The sequence below is a fragment of the Ischnura elegans genome, chromosome 4 (assembly GCF_921293095.1).
Source record: "Ischnura elegans chromosome 4, ioIscEleg1.1, whole genome shotgun sequence".
Taxonomy (NCBI): domain Eukaryota; kingdom Metazoa; phylum Arthropoda; class Insecta; order Odonata; family Coenagrionidae; genus Ischnura; species Ischnura elegans.
In genome coordinates this window covers 40,997,237-41,012,678 of record NC_060249.1, presented here as the reverse complement: position 1 = coordinate 41,012,678, position 15,442 = coordinate 40,997,237, and the positions used below count along the sequence as shown (strand labels likewise).

The 15,442-nt window shown below is 41.3% G+C and overlaps 1 protein-coding gene across 1 annotated transcript in view; it reads left to right on the top strand.

Annotated features, from left to right (window-relative positions):
* The window catches only part of LOC124158122 (homeobox protein ARX-like), a 41,806-nt gene extending 36,366 nt beyond the window's left edge, over positions 1–5,440 (top strand). The window contains exons 4-5 of the mRNA XM_046533305.1: positions 1,778–2,118; positions 2,482–5,440. Coding sequence (XP_046389261.1) covers positions 1,778–2,118; positions 2,482–3,096 — 956 coding nt within the window. The 3' untranslated portion in view covers positions 3,097–5,440. The remainder of the gene's footprint in view (positions 1–1,777; positions 2,119–2,481) is intronic.
* Positions 5,441–15,442: the final 10,002 nt, after the last annotated feature.

Sequence of the window (15,442 nt, the reverse complement as noted above, 5' to 3'; positions counted from 1 at the left end):
AAGGATTTATTTTTGAGGTCTTCTAAGCCTTCAATCAGATATGTACCCGAAACCCCGACTATGTGAACCTCATCGCACTTACCGCAAGAATACTATACTTATCAATGGCATCATAAATAAACCTTTCCACTTACATAAAATTATCTTCATACAATATAGGGTTCGCAACGGCAAGGGCGCAGCAAAAAAGCATCACGAGAAAGGAATAAGAGGCTTAGTATAAAAGTAGATGGGCTCAAATTTGAGCTGGTGGAGGATTTCAACTACGTAAGCACAAATTACACGAAAACTACTGGACCTAGTAATAGGGCTATCAGGAAGAGAAAAGATTTAGCGAAATAAGCATTTATGAATAAGAAAGAATTAATGGTACGTATGGTATATTTCAGCCTGCCGAGTGAACGGTGGATAAATTCACATTAATTTGCATTGGAAAAAGTTAATCTGGTCCGGAAATCTAACCACGGGCCTTTGACTTAACGAGCCACCACGCACACCACTACGCCATCCAGAGATGAATGAAAAATAAGAATACATCGGGCGCAGGTTATCATTATATCTCTTTGCGTATCTGGCAATGCGATTGTGTGCTTCAATTTTTCAGTATAGGTATTCGAAGGACAGGATGAATCAACGCAGCCATTGCGTGGCATTATTCGTTTAATGCCCGATGATGAGGAGAAGAAACGTAAAATTAACAGTTCCTGACCCCAGATATAAATATATCACATGATAGCTTTAAAGATACAATAAAAACAGAATACATTTCTGCATTTATGATTTCTGAGCAATGTGACAGCATGTATGCGAACGAATGTTTCGAGGTTGGAAATCATGCCGGTTAAGCATACCTACCTCTTGACACGCTTGAAGCGAAAACAACTCAATGTATATTACACCTGCCATTCTCGGAGCAAACCTTATTGCTAGGGTATGCTTTCACAGGATATTTTTTGTCTACATCAATGCCATAAGCTGATCTCGAGCACGGTGTACGTAAATCGTTTTTTTTTTCATTTTTTGCTGTTTGGCATCTTCCGCTCACCGTCTTACTTCAATTTTGAGTCAACAGACACGGGGTCGGACCATCATCATACCTGATTTCCTCCTTTACCTAAAAATCCCACAATGTGACCATGAATTCCAAGCAGGGCCGCCGACAGGGGGGACCAGATGAAGCAGACTGCCCCGGGCCACAGGGGGGGCCACACCCATAAGGACTTGGTTTATTTATTTGTTGACACTTATTGACGGGGGGGGGGGGGGAGCTCACACCCAAACTCTTCCCCGGGCCGAAAGGAGTTTGTGGGCGGCCCTGATTCCAAGTTCTAAGTTTCCTGCTGCACTGCATACCATGCTTCCTGAGCAACGCTGAGTAGCCTACTCGTCTCTAATAGAATTGATTACCTCGGTAATAACTCGTGGAAATGTTCATCTTGGGAAAATTAAAACTTTTAAATGCCCATAGGAATTTTATACTCGCGCAACGCATTCCACCACACAGTGCCTCATTCATGTCTACATCTACATGTTCGCTGCCTTACTGCAACGCGGTGTTATAAACGATCGAAGGATGATTAATGTAAGGAGGCGAAAACCCAACCCACCTCATATCCGTCCATTAATCTCATAGACAAAGCATTCCAGGACATGCGCCCGTGAATGAAAGAATATGCCACTGTGTAAATAAACGCGTTGTGCGAGTTTGAAATAAAATTGATGAGGAAATTCCAACCCTTTGATCGTTGCATCTATTATGCCTGTTCACTTCTTTCAGCCGCCGGAATGCTGCTGAGCGGAGGCTCGTCCGTCGTCACCTCGGTCTCGTCCTCGTCGTCGAGCGTGGTGGACTCGTGCCGCGTGGCGCCCTTCTCGGTAGTGCCTCCGGCGGCGGCGGCGGCCGCTGCAGCCGTTGCGGCCGCCGCCGGCCTCCGCCTGCCCCCGCACTCCCTGCCCCCGCCACCGCCGCCCTCCTCGCACCACCTGCCGCCGCTACCGCCTCACCTGCACGCCGCCACGCCCGCGCACTACGAAAGGCTGGCTGCGGCTCATCATCACCACCACCATGCATCGTTCCACTCCCTCGATCCCACCCTGCTCTCGGTAGCCGCGCACCAGGTGAGAACACAACCACGAAGCAAGGGTGTGAAAAGCCACATGAGTACCTACTTCTGCAGAATAAAAATTACTATCATGGTGGGCAAATGATTATTTTCAATTTCTTGAACTGTCAGTAGCTCAACTATACTCTCCCACAAGACTTCTTTGCTATATTTTCAGAATTGTTCATTATTTATAAGCGGCTACGTCTATAATAGAATACCTTTTTCCTCTGACAGTTATTGAATTTTTCATTGCTGCAGATATAGCTCTTCCCTTTCCTACACCCTAACCCCGAAATTAAGTTCTGGCTACGTCCCTACCCATCGCATTAAAGCATGTACGCTTGCACTTGACTCGATCTCTTTCTCTTCCATGAAGTACGCGGCGGCAGCAGCGGCGGCCGCGGCCATCTCCTCGGCCTCCTCCGCCTCCGTGACCACCGTTTCCACCGTCACGACGTCCTCCGCCGCCACGCCCCCGCCACCCGCCGCCACGCCCTCTCCCTCCGCTGCGCCTTCCTCCTCCCCGCCCTCGCCCAGGCACCCCACCGCCGCATCCCCACTGCTGCTCCTCTCCTCGCCCCCGACACCCACCGCACCCGCCGCTACTGGGTCTTCAGGACCCACCGGTGGAGCCCCTGAGGTGCGGCCGGCGGCAGCGGCGGCGGGGGGCGGTGGAAGGGGACTCCTGAGTCCCCTGCCGCCCCCTCCGCCGCCACCTCCTCCGCCACACCCCGTCCTCCCGCACCCGTCACACTATCACCCCCTTGGGTTGGCAGCCTTGACGGCGGCGGCGGCCGCGGCCCACGCTGCGCACGCGTTCGCTCACGCACAGGTGCAGGCGGCCGCGCACGCGCAGTCCCACCACCACCAGCAGCAACACCAGGACAGGGTTATGCGCACCAAGAACTCAAGCATCGCGGACCTCCGCCTCAAGGCCCGTAAGCACGCGGAGGCCCTGGCGTCCCTCCAGAGGGAGAAGAACGCCGTTTGAGGAGCGCCACTAGACTGGGAAGGTGAAGGTTGGAGGGAGACACGTGACTGAAGAAGGCGTTGTAAAACCCGTGTGGATCCATCCATAATTCTATAACATAAACATATTTCAAGGCCGTATCTAGGAGGGAAATTAATAGGTTCTACACCTCAGATAATTTTTGTGGGGTTGTCACTACCCCAAATGAAGTCTCGCAAATACATTTCCGGCTGCGGCCTTTCCTTCCAGTTCAGTTTCTTTCCATTAATGTAGACGTGAGCAAGCTGGACTCCAGCCATTGATTTCCGAGCTCAGGACAATGTATCCTACTCCATCCCAGGCTCAACTAGGAAAGAGGATCCATTCTAAATTATTCACTGAAAGAAAAAATAACCTCAGATATTTTAACGGCTATCCTGAATCTAAGCATGCGAAGACTTCAGTCGTTCAGATATGATTATAAGTATATTTTTGGGTTACTCCTGCTTCCGACGATCTTGTCTGACGGCACTTAAATTGGATTCCAATAAACTTCATCGGGTGCGAAATGACTCAAAGATGCCTCAGAGCTGTAGAATTTATCGAGAAATCAACAAAATTATCGACCAAAACAGACATCAAAAAAGATTTTCGGAAGCAGAAGTAAACCCAGAGGATACTCATAAACTTAAAAAGGTGACTAAATATCAATATTTCGATTCATTCTGTTATTTTTGGGATAAATATGACGTTATGGAAGGAGTTGGTGTTTTTTGTGACTATTTCATTGTTTAATAGCTATTTCACTGGGAAAGATAATTTATTTCTTTTGAACGAGAAAAAAACAATTGATTTGAAAGCTAGAGCGACCCATGTGTGATGACGTTTACATCAATTTGAAGACCAAATCGAGCCGGTTGATTGGCACTAGGTGGTGCCCAACGTTTGCTACCCAAAAGTACTCTCAGTATGCGTACCTCATTGAATTGGAATCGTAATAGGAAAATAAAAAATACTCCATTAGCTATGCTAACTTTTTGGAGATAAATAACAGAAAGGAGGCACAATTGGGGAGTACAGCTAGAAAAGATCTAGCAGTCAGAATCAAAATGTTATGCGCAACGTTCAGTGTCATGAGAAGAGTATATAATTTATGAGCCCTATTCAAGAATAAATGTGACTTTCTTTTAAAATATATATTTTTAAATCACAACGACATTCACATAATATATCTAGAGTCGGTTTACTGTGACAAGGATTTAAATTAAATGCTAAGAATATTCGCCCTAAAAATTACTGGATGTGTAAAAAACAAAAATTATATTCTATGAATTTGAATATGAACATTGACTATAATTAAATTGGACTCAACGAAGCGAAGAGCACCATTTTTTTACAATGGCTGGAGCCTAAGGGGCTCTCAAAAATATGACTTCGACCCGTTGCGCTATGATTTCTCATATTTAAAACATCTCTTCAATACCAGAGTCGTAATATCATTCAATCTTTTTGTGTCGTGTTAGAGAAATTTAAAGGATGTGTGGGAAATAACTCTCAGTTTAATCTAAAAAGGAACTCAGCTCCCCAATGTTTAACTAAAAAAGCAATACCTACTCGATACAACCATGAAAAGTCACATGAATTCTGTGATAAGACGCGACACATACAGTAGTCAAATAAATAAGATAGTTAAATGAAACATTCGCGGATGGTGTCGTTTATTTCGAAAGGAAAATTATCTAAGGATTCACTAAAAAATACTCTCCACGGCAACACCACTATAGCAATTTTAGCACTAAAATGTTCTCTATTACTCTCACGAGATATCCACAGAATGTGATTTAGGCTAGAGTTTTTTTTAAGTAAGAGACATTTTCGGAAAATAAATAAATTAGGTAACTAAAAATAATTTAGAATAACTGAAAATAAGTGCTGCTATTACGTAAGAATAAGAAAGGTCCAGAAGGGTTGCTGAAACTGGTTATTAAGGAAAGCCATATTTGTTACAATTTATCGTATGGAACGCATTTGTTTATACTTATCATTGAATTTACGCCCTTAAATTCATCCACAATATCCGCCAGCGATCGATATTTATAACTCAGACAAGGGCCTAACGATTAACTCCTATTTTATATAAAATTTAAGGCAAAATGGAAGGAAAAATGTCACATCAAAAAGGACGACGAAAAAATCAAGTAATTTTTTCGATTACTCGTATTGTTCGGAAACAATTCCCACTAATAATTCACGGCGATGAAATATGCCAAAGGAAATCACACCGGACATGACCTATGCGGTATGATGCACATATTTATGAGCAACTTCAGTTGTTTTTTTCCTGTAATTTTTTAAAGATAATGTGAATAAATACTGTATACTTCCACTGTTTTACCGTTTATTATTTATGAATTTTTTTCTTAACCTAAATATCCTGAAGCACACACCATATAGAATGAATTGAATATTGAATTAGACCATAAAATCATGCGCACAGAATGCATATCTCGTGGTTTAATTTCCATGGAAATCTAAACTCCAAAAAACTATTTGATTATGGTATTCAAATCTTATCGATAAAATTTTAACAACTTCGAGCATGATAAAAAATCAACTAAACTAATCAATTTTTTCAAAAGAAATCAATTATAATCCGAGAGACAATGCAAACTTATTAATTCAAAGAAAATTCATCATTATAAATCACTGTACCCATAATATTCATAAAATTTGCATAGATTTATTCAAGAAGTTAAATGATAATGATTAATATATATTACGTGAAAAATGAGTGGGCCATCAGTGATCATAGTGGATCAAGAGAAAATAAGATTAAAGATCACTCGTTAAAAAAGAAAATGGTTTAAAATTTCCTGTTAACTTAATACAGTTTTATAGTTAAATTTAAATTTAGGTAATACTCCTAAAAAATTATCGCCGTAACGTTTGCGTAAAAGTTAAGTAGTTAAGACGAATAAGTTTTTCAATCAGACCTCAGCGAAGTTCATCTGCAATGAGCGTCTGCACTGATTCTCCACCATTGCACAAAAGAGCCAATCTGCCTACTATATCCAATCGATTACACTGTTCTGCAAAAAAAATTAGTTCAAAAAATTCCACGCTACAATTTAGGGTGTATCTGTTTAATTTTGGGTCGCTGAATCCGAAAATGACCTCCGTTTTTTTCTATCACCCTCCATTTTTACGCAACCCCTAAATTGGGGAAAACAACCCCTTATCTAAACTCATCGCTTTTCAAGGGACTTTTACTAATGTTAGCTGCTTCTGATTGAAAAAAACTGACGTTTTAAGGCTATAAGGGTCAAGAGAGGGACAAACTTCACAGGGGTTGAAAAGATTTAGGGGGTAAAAATTGAAAAAAAAACTTTAAAAAACATTAAAATAATAATTTTTCTTCGTTTTTTAATGGCATATGATATGGTAGCTAATGGAAAAGTTTTTAAGGGATTGATACACTGTTCACCCCCCTATTTTGTAAGGGATTAATATAACATAAAATATGAGAGGGGAAGGGGGGTATACGAGTGATACCACTCGTAAACCCCCCTTCCCCTCTTGGAAGTGGTACAAAGATCTGCCAAAAAAAATCTGAACACAAATCAGATTTGTCAAAATATTATCGTAACAATATATCATGCTAGACCCTTTATACATTTTTGATGTTGCTTAGAAGCAACATTGGGCTGTAATGGGTTAATGACGACAATGCACCAGGTGACAGACCAGTAGAGGGTAAAACACAGAGCCGCCATGTGCAATCAAAGACCTCTATTATAAAAAAAACCTAATTACCCTCAAACCTAAAACTCAGGACCTTTGGTATATTGTTCCATTTGCCATAATTGATGAGTGCCAGTATACGCCGCAGATTAAGGCTACCGGAACTTCATTCACGGTTACATACGCGTAATGGTTTAAGGCGCCAGGATTCCTCCCATTTTTTCGAACCGTAAATTACAATATTGGCCATATTTAACTCAATCACCTAACAGAATATCAGCATTATTTTTCCTTCACTCTCAAACTATGATTTTCAATTCTCAAAAGACTTGGCTCTTCCGTCGTTCACATTACGCTTTGAATATTTCACTGAAAGGAAATCGTGTTAATTCCGACCTCGTTCCTCATTTCATCCGCGGTTGAGGAAGGAATCACATGCACGGGCGAGCAAAAAACAAAAAGGGTGGGGCCATGAATTATTATCCCCGATTCTCTCCGGAAGAGCGAATATTTTCGACCCTAAAGCGCTGTGAAAATTAATACACAGGGGGCTAAGAGGAAAGAGATATTTACAGTAAAAAATGAGGACATTAATCGCGATCCCAAAGAGAATTTTTCATTTCTCCACGTTTTTAGTCTCGACGGTTGTCCTTTTCATCGCAGCCTACCGACCCCACTAGCTTTTTTTTCCTCGGTTTAATCATCTGGAAAGCCCAAACCGCGATGCGAATTTCAGCACGCCGCCAAACCACCACTAATTCCGTCATAAATTTTCGGGGGAGTCTGAGAAATAGTCGCTGGGCTCAAAAAATTACATTGTGTTGCACATCAAGGGAATTTTCAGAGTAGAAATAAGTAGAAACGATATTACATTTAGGAACATTAAACAAGCTTCACTGGAAACAATAATGTAAGGGATCAAAGAGAGGTGAGCACTTTTAAAAGTCATTTACGGCGTTGGCCCTTCCCCGAATGTAAGTGGACGAGAATTTAAATTAGTGGCTAGAATTTGACATGAACTATCTGCATCTAATTGGGATTATTAATGGTTAGCATTTTCTGCTACACTTGAAAGCGTGCTTATAAACACTTCGCATGTGCCATCAGACTTATCTGTAGTATCTATTTTTTATTTATGGTACCCAAAAAATGTTTTAAAATGGCAGCATACCACTAGCATTAGAGGGCAGCTCATTCATGGGCGTAACCAGCGAGGGGCAGGAGGGGGTAGCTCTCCCCACCCTAGAAGCAAAAATCGCAAATATCTGATAGGATAATAAATAATTTTTTCAAGCAAATGATTTTAACAACTAATAAAGAGCTGTTACAGTTTCCTTCAATATGTTGATTTCATTCACCTTTTCCATGCAATCCTTTCCATTCACCTTTTCCTTTCAATCTTACCTACAACCTGAACAACCATGGCTTGCCCCCCCCCCCTCAGTTTTCATCATGGGTACGCCCTTGAGCTCATATTTGATGTATTACAATGAGGTTGACTACATTACACGTTCCTATCTTACATTGAACTGAAATCTTATTGTTGCCAAAAATACAAGTTATAATTTATTGATAATGAGGATCGGATGGAATCGTGAAACCCAAGCCCTGTAGGACGGGTTTCGTAGGTGGCGGCGGGGTCGGCAAGGTCCTCGAGGAAATGCGAAATCCTTTACATGGACATATCATCTTTTTCAGCATCAACATCCAAGGCTGAGGATAAGAATATAAGAAGAAAGGTTGGAGAAAAAGAAGGCATCGATGAATGTAGGGACGTGGAATGTAAGGACTATGATGAGGGCGGGTGGACTAGAAAATATCAAAAGGGAAATGAAGAAAGGAAGGATAGGCATCTTAGGATTATGCGAAGTGAGGTGGAAGGATGGCGGGGACTCTTACCCTTACACACACAAATAACGCATACTTTCAGATGTGTCTTTAAAAGTGTTTTAGTTTTGTTTTCCAATATACAGATTATTCATGAGTTGCCTATCCCTCCGATCCACGCCTATTTTTTTTAGAATATCCATTAACTTTACCCAGTTCACTCTATCAATTGCTTTTTCAAACACCACGAAGCAGGCATACACATCCTGGTCTCATACTAGGCTCCTGGGTCTTATACTAGCGGAATTAGAACCGTCTTCACGTAATCCTCCGGCCAACATCCCTCCTCGTCTAAGGATAAGGTTCCCCCTAAAGAAGCATTTTGAGAGACCAGCGGACGAAACGAGAGGTAATGGCTTTGGTCGGAGATAGTCAACACCGTCAAATGTTAGAGGGGAAAATAGTATCAAAAATTTTCATCGTCAATCCATCCGAAGAAAATTAAACAGACGAAAAATTAGCCGATTTGAATTCCTACGTTCCTCATGAAATGAACATTAAGGACTAAAATCAACCTTGACCTTCGGCGGGAAAAATGCGTCTGCCATCTGTGGTAGAGGCACGCTCTTCGAAAAAGAGAGGTATATGCAGGGTGGAGGTTAATGCAAGAACCGGCGCACAGTGGTCCCAAATCGAAAAAAGCTGGCCAAAATTAATTTCGCCGTTGTTATGATGTATATATTTGACCTAAAGGTCAATTCTAATTGTTTTTGACCCGCTAATTCTGAATTTATAACTATTTTTTATGTATTTTCAATACTTTTATTGTTATTTCACATTTTGTTTAAACAATTAATTTTTTTAACATTGGAATTTGAGATTATACTGGCGATAGTAAATACAAATTATTCATATCATAAAACTGAATTAGTTATTTAAAACATATACATATATGCATATAAAATGACTGCATTGTTTATTTTTGGACAATCTTTGAGCAACTGATTTTGAATGAACCAAGAGAACATTTTCTACTTTCTCATATGTTTGATCATATTTGATACGGAAAATAAGTTAATATTAATTGGAAATTTATATTATAGTCTATTACTAATATTATTGTACTGCATTAATTGTTTAAAAAATTATAACATCTAATTCTAATTAAGTAGACAATTTTATAGTTCCTTGTAACTTGCCAATGGATTTGGAAGCAATTTTAAACGGGGTTCCTTATTTCACAAGTTTCAGCGGAGACATTATTACAATCATTGAAATGTTACAAACAATATTTCATAACTCCTATAACTAAAGTTAAACGCCAAATTTATTGACACTCTTGCAATAAGCTCTTTACGCAGTGGGGCATTAATTTTAAGGGGCACATGATTTGGTACGAAAAATTTAATGAGATTTTCCATTCATTTGGGCTTTTTAATTATCAAATAAATAAGTTAACATAATCCTTATCTTTCTCAGTCATTGTTACGAAAAAATTTAAATACATTCATAATCACTATCCGACAAATCCTCATCACTATCGTCATCCACTCAATTCTTCCAGGATTAATAAACTCTTTACCTCGACTGGTAATTGAAGTAATTTCCTTCTTTGAACCTTAGAAATACTTGATATGATTGCATCTGAAGTTAGGAGTAATCTTTTAAACAGGTCTTCATTCGTTGCTATCCAGGAAAATTTCCTTTCATGGTGCTCCCTGAATCTTCCTATGTCCTTATTCCTCGCCTCCATTGCCTCAGGACATTGGACAAGTGGCCAATAGGAAGGGCAGCTTCTTTAGATGTCCGTCGGAGGAGCAAGTACTGATGTTTCGTGAAATTACCAGAAACGATCATGGAAAGGGCTTCTTCCTGGGAGATTTGGCATTGCCTCACCTGCTTGGCTCTCCATTTCGATAACACTCGCCGCGCTCTTGAGAGAGTGGTTGTTGTCACCTCTTTTATTATTTTCGCCACGAACTCATCACCTTTGCTTCGATAACTCATGGATGCTCTGCTGGGGATGTGCTAGCTCTAAGATCCTCCGTTTTCCTTCTCTTGGCCCTTTCACTGGACTTCTCACATTGTTTTTTTTTTGGTCGACCAATTTCAATAAACCTGATAAACCTTCAAAAGTAGCAATTTTGACTAACATATTGAATTAAGTAGAATGAATATCACTCTAAATTCATCACAAATTCCACATTAAATACTTACTGGATGTAATGGGTTGACGTTTAAATAAAGGCGGAGGAAATTTCAACTTCTCATTTAGGTAATCAGCGAACTTTCTTCTAAAAACCCTGTTATTTCTTTTGCTTTCCTTCCACCGGCGAAGATAATTTGAAAAAAAAAAAAAAACGTTTCTCCGCAATGTTTTTGGATAACTTTTGAATTAACGTCCTCATCTAACTCTAAGTTGTTGCTCTAGCAATCCAATAAGTATTGGTTTTTAAACGATACGGACCCTTTTCCACTTTCAAGAAAGGGCATAGCCGAGTAAGAGATTGAAAAGTCCCCCCTCACGAGATTTTTCCCAGACTTGGGGCATAGGATTTGGGATCAAATAGGACTAATCTCCCCACACTTCCAGCCCGCTAGAGGCCCACCAGGGCCGGCTAGCTCGAAATTTCGATTCCCACTCATTTTTAAATATCTCGAGATAGTAAGCATATTTTTCAATGCAGCCTGCGCCATTTGATGGCTTTCTTAATGGAGCAGATGCTGAATTTTTTTCACAACTTTTCGGGGGCATAAAGAGAAATGGCGTCGATTTGAAGATTTCAACCGCTAGTTTTCATAAAATATTTTTGAGAGGGCCACAATTAAAAAATGTGCTTAGAAAGAGTATTTAAATACCTTTCGGCTAATGCAATGAAAAAAGAACATTTAGGTGGCGCAACACCCCGAAAAAAAATAAAATATGCCAATTTGGCCATTTTTTCTGTTTTTCCCGTGACTTTTTTTTCGAAAAAACGACTTTTGGCCAGCTTTTTTCGATTTGGAACCACTGTGCGGCGTGTCACTACGAGCAGCAGCAGTGATCGCCCCCGCAACTTTAGCTGACGCATAAATCGTAACTTCCTAAAACACATCCAAGGTATTGAACCGCAATTGTTTACGTAGACAGAAAAATGTGCCAATTACTGTGAAAACAAAAAGGAAAGAATCGAAGAGTGTCATCTAAGGGCTCCATTTTGATGGAATGAGAGACTATACACTTATACTGATGAAAACAGGCAAGAGGACTTATCAATCCAAGTTTAGAGACGAACATGTGGTTTAGTTGAAGAACCGGGGTCCCACTTTTTGGGGTTTGCATCCCCTGTCGAAGGATTAGCAAAAGTTGTAAAATCTGTGATTCTCAATTTCTTCGGGAAAGATTTAAGTAGAAACACCAAATACAAAAGGAATTGAATATGATGGCACCAAGTGAATACCGCCCAGAAAGAAGGCATCATCCCTCTGCTCGTACGTCACTATTACATCACAACTGGCTTATCAAAGCCTCAACGTCCACAAACCTCACTGGTTCAAACATAATTCCCCCACTCCGGCTCCACTAATTTTTCTCCGGCTTCCAACTCATTGCACGTCTCTCTTATCATCTCATCAGCGTAGTTTAAAAAGGAATGGTGATAATGGACAGCCTCTCTTCATTCCTTGATCAATTCTTGCCAACCCTGATTCTCTGTCCACCAACCTCACTTGCATATACAAGCACAATTCCAACGTCCCTTGCAATGGTTTATTTGCTAATTTCAGTAAGTTGACTTAGGATTGCGTCCTAAAATTTGGGAGGGCGATCTAGGAACCCAAATTTGAGGACCTTTATGCTCATAGCTTCAAGAATGACACGTCCATGATATTTTGGGGTTTGAACCTATACCAGTGGCGTAACTAGGAATATGCTTTGGAGTGTTGAGAGGGAAAGGCAACCTCCCACCCCCCCCCCCTTTTAGGAAAATTTTGGAAAAATGACATGCCTGCAAATAAATTTTGCATAATTTTAGCACTTAAAATTTAGGTTTCATTAAAAGGTTACGTTAAAATTTACTATAAGTCAAAACTAGACAATAGTTTTAAATATTATTTTTATTTCTCTGAGGCTTTGGGGGGGGGGGGGGGGGAATCTATCCCCCTCATAGTTACGCCACTGACCTATACCATCAAAATTGTCCCTCAAAATTGACTTAAATACGCTGAGCAATGATCAGCAGTATCTTTTGGAAAATTTCAATTCAGTGTTTATTGGAATACACTCCGAAAATTTTGCAAAAAAACTCCGGGAAAATATTCCCCTGCCTGCCAGCAGCCCATTCCCCTGGCTAACAACGGCCAATGGGCTGCTGAGGCTCTACCTGTCCACCAGAAATCTAAGCGCAAAATTTATACATACAATAAATTTCATTCAAAATGTTTATATGCCCGTCTTGTTTTCAGTAAAGCAGGATAATTTTGGAGGCTCATCAATTGGTTGAGAACACTGCCGGAAGACCTGAAAGCAGTCATATATCCGATGATTCAAAAGATCGGACTCTTCGGTCATCCCGAAAATGTAGTTTTTACTATGTAATAGCTGATGAGCGCGAGGAAATCTACATCTACATAATACCCCGCGAACCGCCTAAAAGGCGTGTGGCAGGGGGTGTTAGGACACCAGCCGTTTACAAAAAAAAATGAAGTGCTCTAACGAGGTTGGGACTAGCGTTTATTAAAGTCCTTTTTGGTTCGGGGGAAAAACGAATTCCCATATCTATCCGTTCGGCAAAACATCACTCTTAATTTATCGCTTCTATCGGACCTGGAAATACAGCGTGGCTCTAATATTATGTTCTCTGTGTCGCTCTTAAAGAAATCCATTCTCAATTGTTCAAGCAATCTAAGCCTAGCGCGCAGCCTCCGAGTCTCCAACGGCTCCCAGCCTAATACGCTTAACATCTGGGTAACACTGTCTGTACGCCCGTGGTAGTTTTTGACGAAACGCGCAGCCTTCCTTTGTATTTTATTCAGTTCGCGGATTAAGTCTTTCTGCACCGGATCCCATGCGCTCGCTGCATATTCAAGGTGCGGTCGGACGAGAGCGAAATAGCACCTTTCTTTTACTTTCTCACCCGAAAATCTTCCAACAATACGCTTGACGAATCCTAATTTCTTCAGGGCTATGCCGCAAATATTCTTTATATGTGTTCCCCACGCGAGGTTCGAGGTTATCGTAACTCCCAGGTACTTCACTTCGTCTGTTTCCTTTATGTTAATATCATCCACTGCATAAACATGGTTAGAAATGAGACGGGATGAGCGGAAAAAAATTAGAGGTGTTCAAGAGCTTGCGTTTGGCCTTCAACCCGAGATTTTTAATTGCTAGATTTTAATTTCGTCGTAAAGGACTACCCGCTGATGATAAATTGGGTAGAGACCAAAGCACTTCCAATTATATCTGACCTTACCGTTGCGGAAATCCAAAATTCGTTTGGGCAACGTTCAACCTGAAAGTTAAATATTCCTCACATCAGGGGCGCAGCAAGGAATTAAGGCTAGGGGGGGTTTCAGGCGCAAGCAATACTGGGGGGCTTGGGGGTACTGCATACCCGCCAGGGTAAGCGGGAGGTGCGGATGTCTTCCCCCGGAAAAATTTAAGCTAAATGGTTCATACTGGTGATGTTTACGGCCTTATGGGGTATATTGTATTAATCATCACACTATTCTATTAGCAATATTAATCCAATTAAGTCAAATAGATTTAACTTAAAAATTTCTGTGAGCTCTGGGAAGGGGTTTAGGGGGGTTTATCCCCCAAAACCCCACCTTGCTGAGCCACTGCCTTGCATTAACCATGCGGTCGAAAGAATCGTGAAAGGGGCCACCCAAACTTTGTGCGAAAAATCCGCAGAGAAAAAAATCATTCGCCTTGACCAGAATTCGAACCCGGATCCCCCGATTTCCGGTCGAGTGCTTCAGCCAGTTAAGCTAACGAAGCGTCATTTTCCCCTGCGGAAATTTGAAGACTACACCGGACAAGGTGTTATGGACTGCTGAGCACAGGGCCGCAGCTAGGAATCAAGGCTGGGGGGGGGGTTTAGGTGCAACTAATACCGGGGTGTGTGGGGGTATGGAATATCCACCAGGATAAGCGGTAGGTGCGAGATTAATAAATTGCGGAATTTTAAGATAAATGGTTCAAAATGGCGAGTTTTACGGATTTCTGAGGGATATTTTATTAATCCTTAAACTATTCTATTAGTAATACCAATTCAATTAAGTAAAATGGATTAAACTTAAAAATTTCTCTGAGCTCTGGGGGGGGGGTTTTATCCCCCAAAACCCCCTCCTCGCTGCGCCACTGGCTGAGCATGATGATGCCACAAGCCAAGGTGCGTATATTCAGCCTCTTCTGGCCACAAGCAGTCCATCCGGGGAACAAATCCCGAACTTAGATCACATAGAGGCGGTGCGAAAAATCCACAGAGTGCGAAATTGTGCGAAAAATCCACAGAGAAAAACTCATTCGCCTTGACCAGGATTCGAACCCGAACTCTAGCGAGGACGAACCCAATGGATTTTACTCTAGCGAGACTCTCTCGAGGGCCTGAAGGGCAGTTCTAACGATACTTTCAATTAGTCTAGACACTGCACACTTGCATGAAATTTATTCTCGCGAGAGTGCTCTCGCAAGACTGCGACAGTTTGCAGCGTTCCATTCACATGTTCCTTGTCTTTTCATTCCTCCCTAAGACTCACCCTCATCTCCCTCGGACTGTTCCCCTTACAACAGCCATATACCTACCTCCCCTCCCTTCCCGACGCCCACCCCAGACGA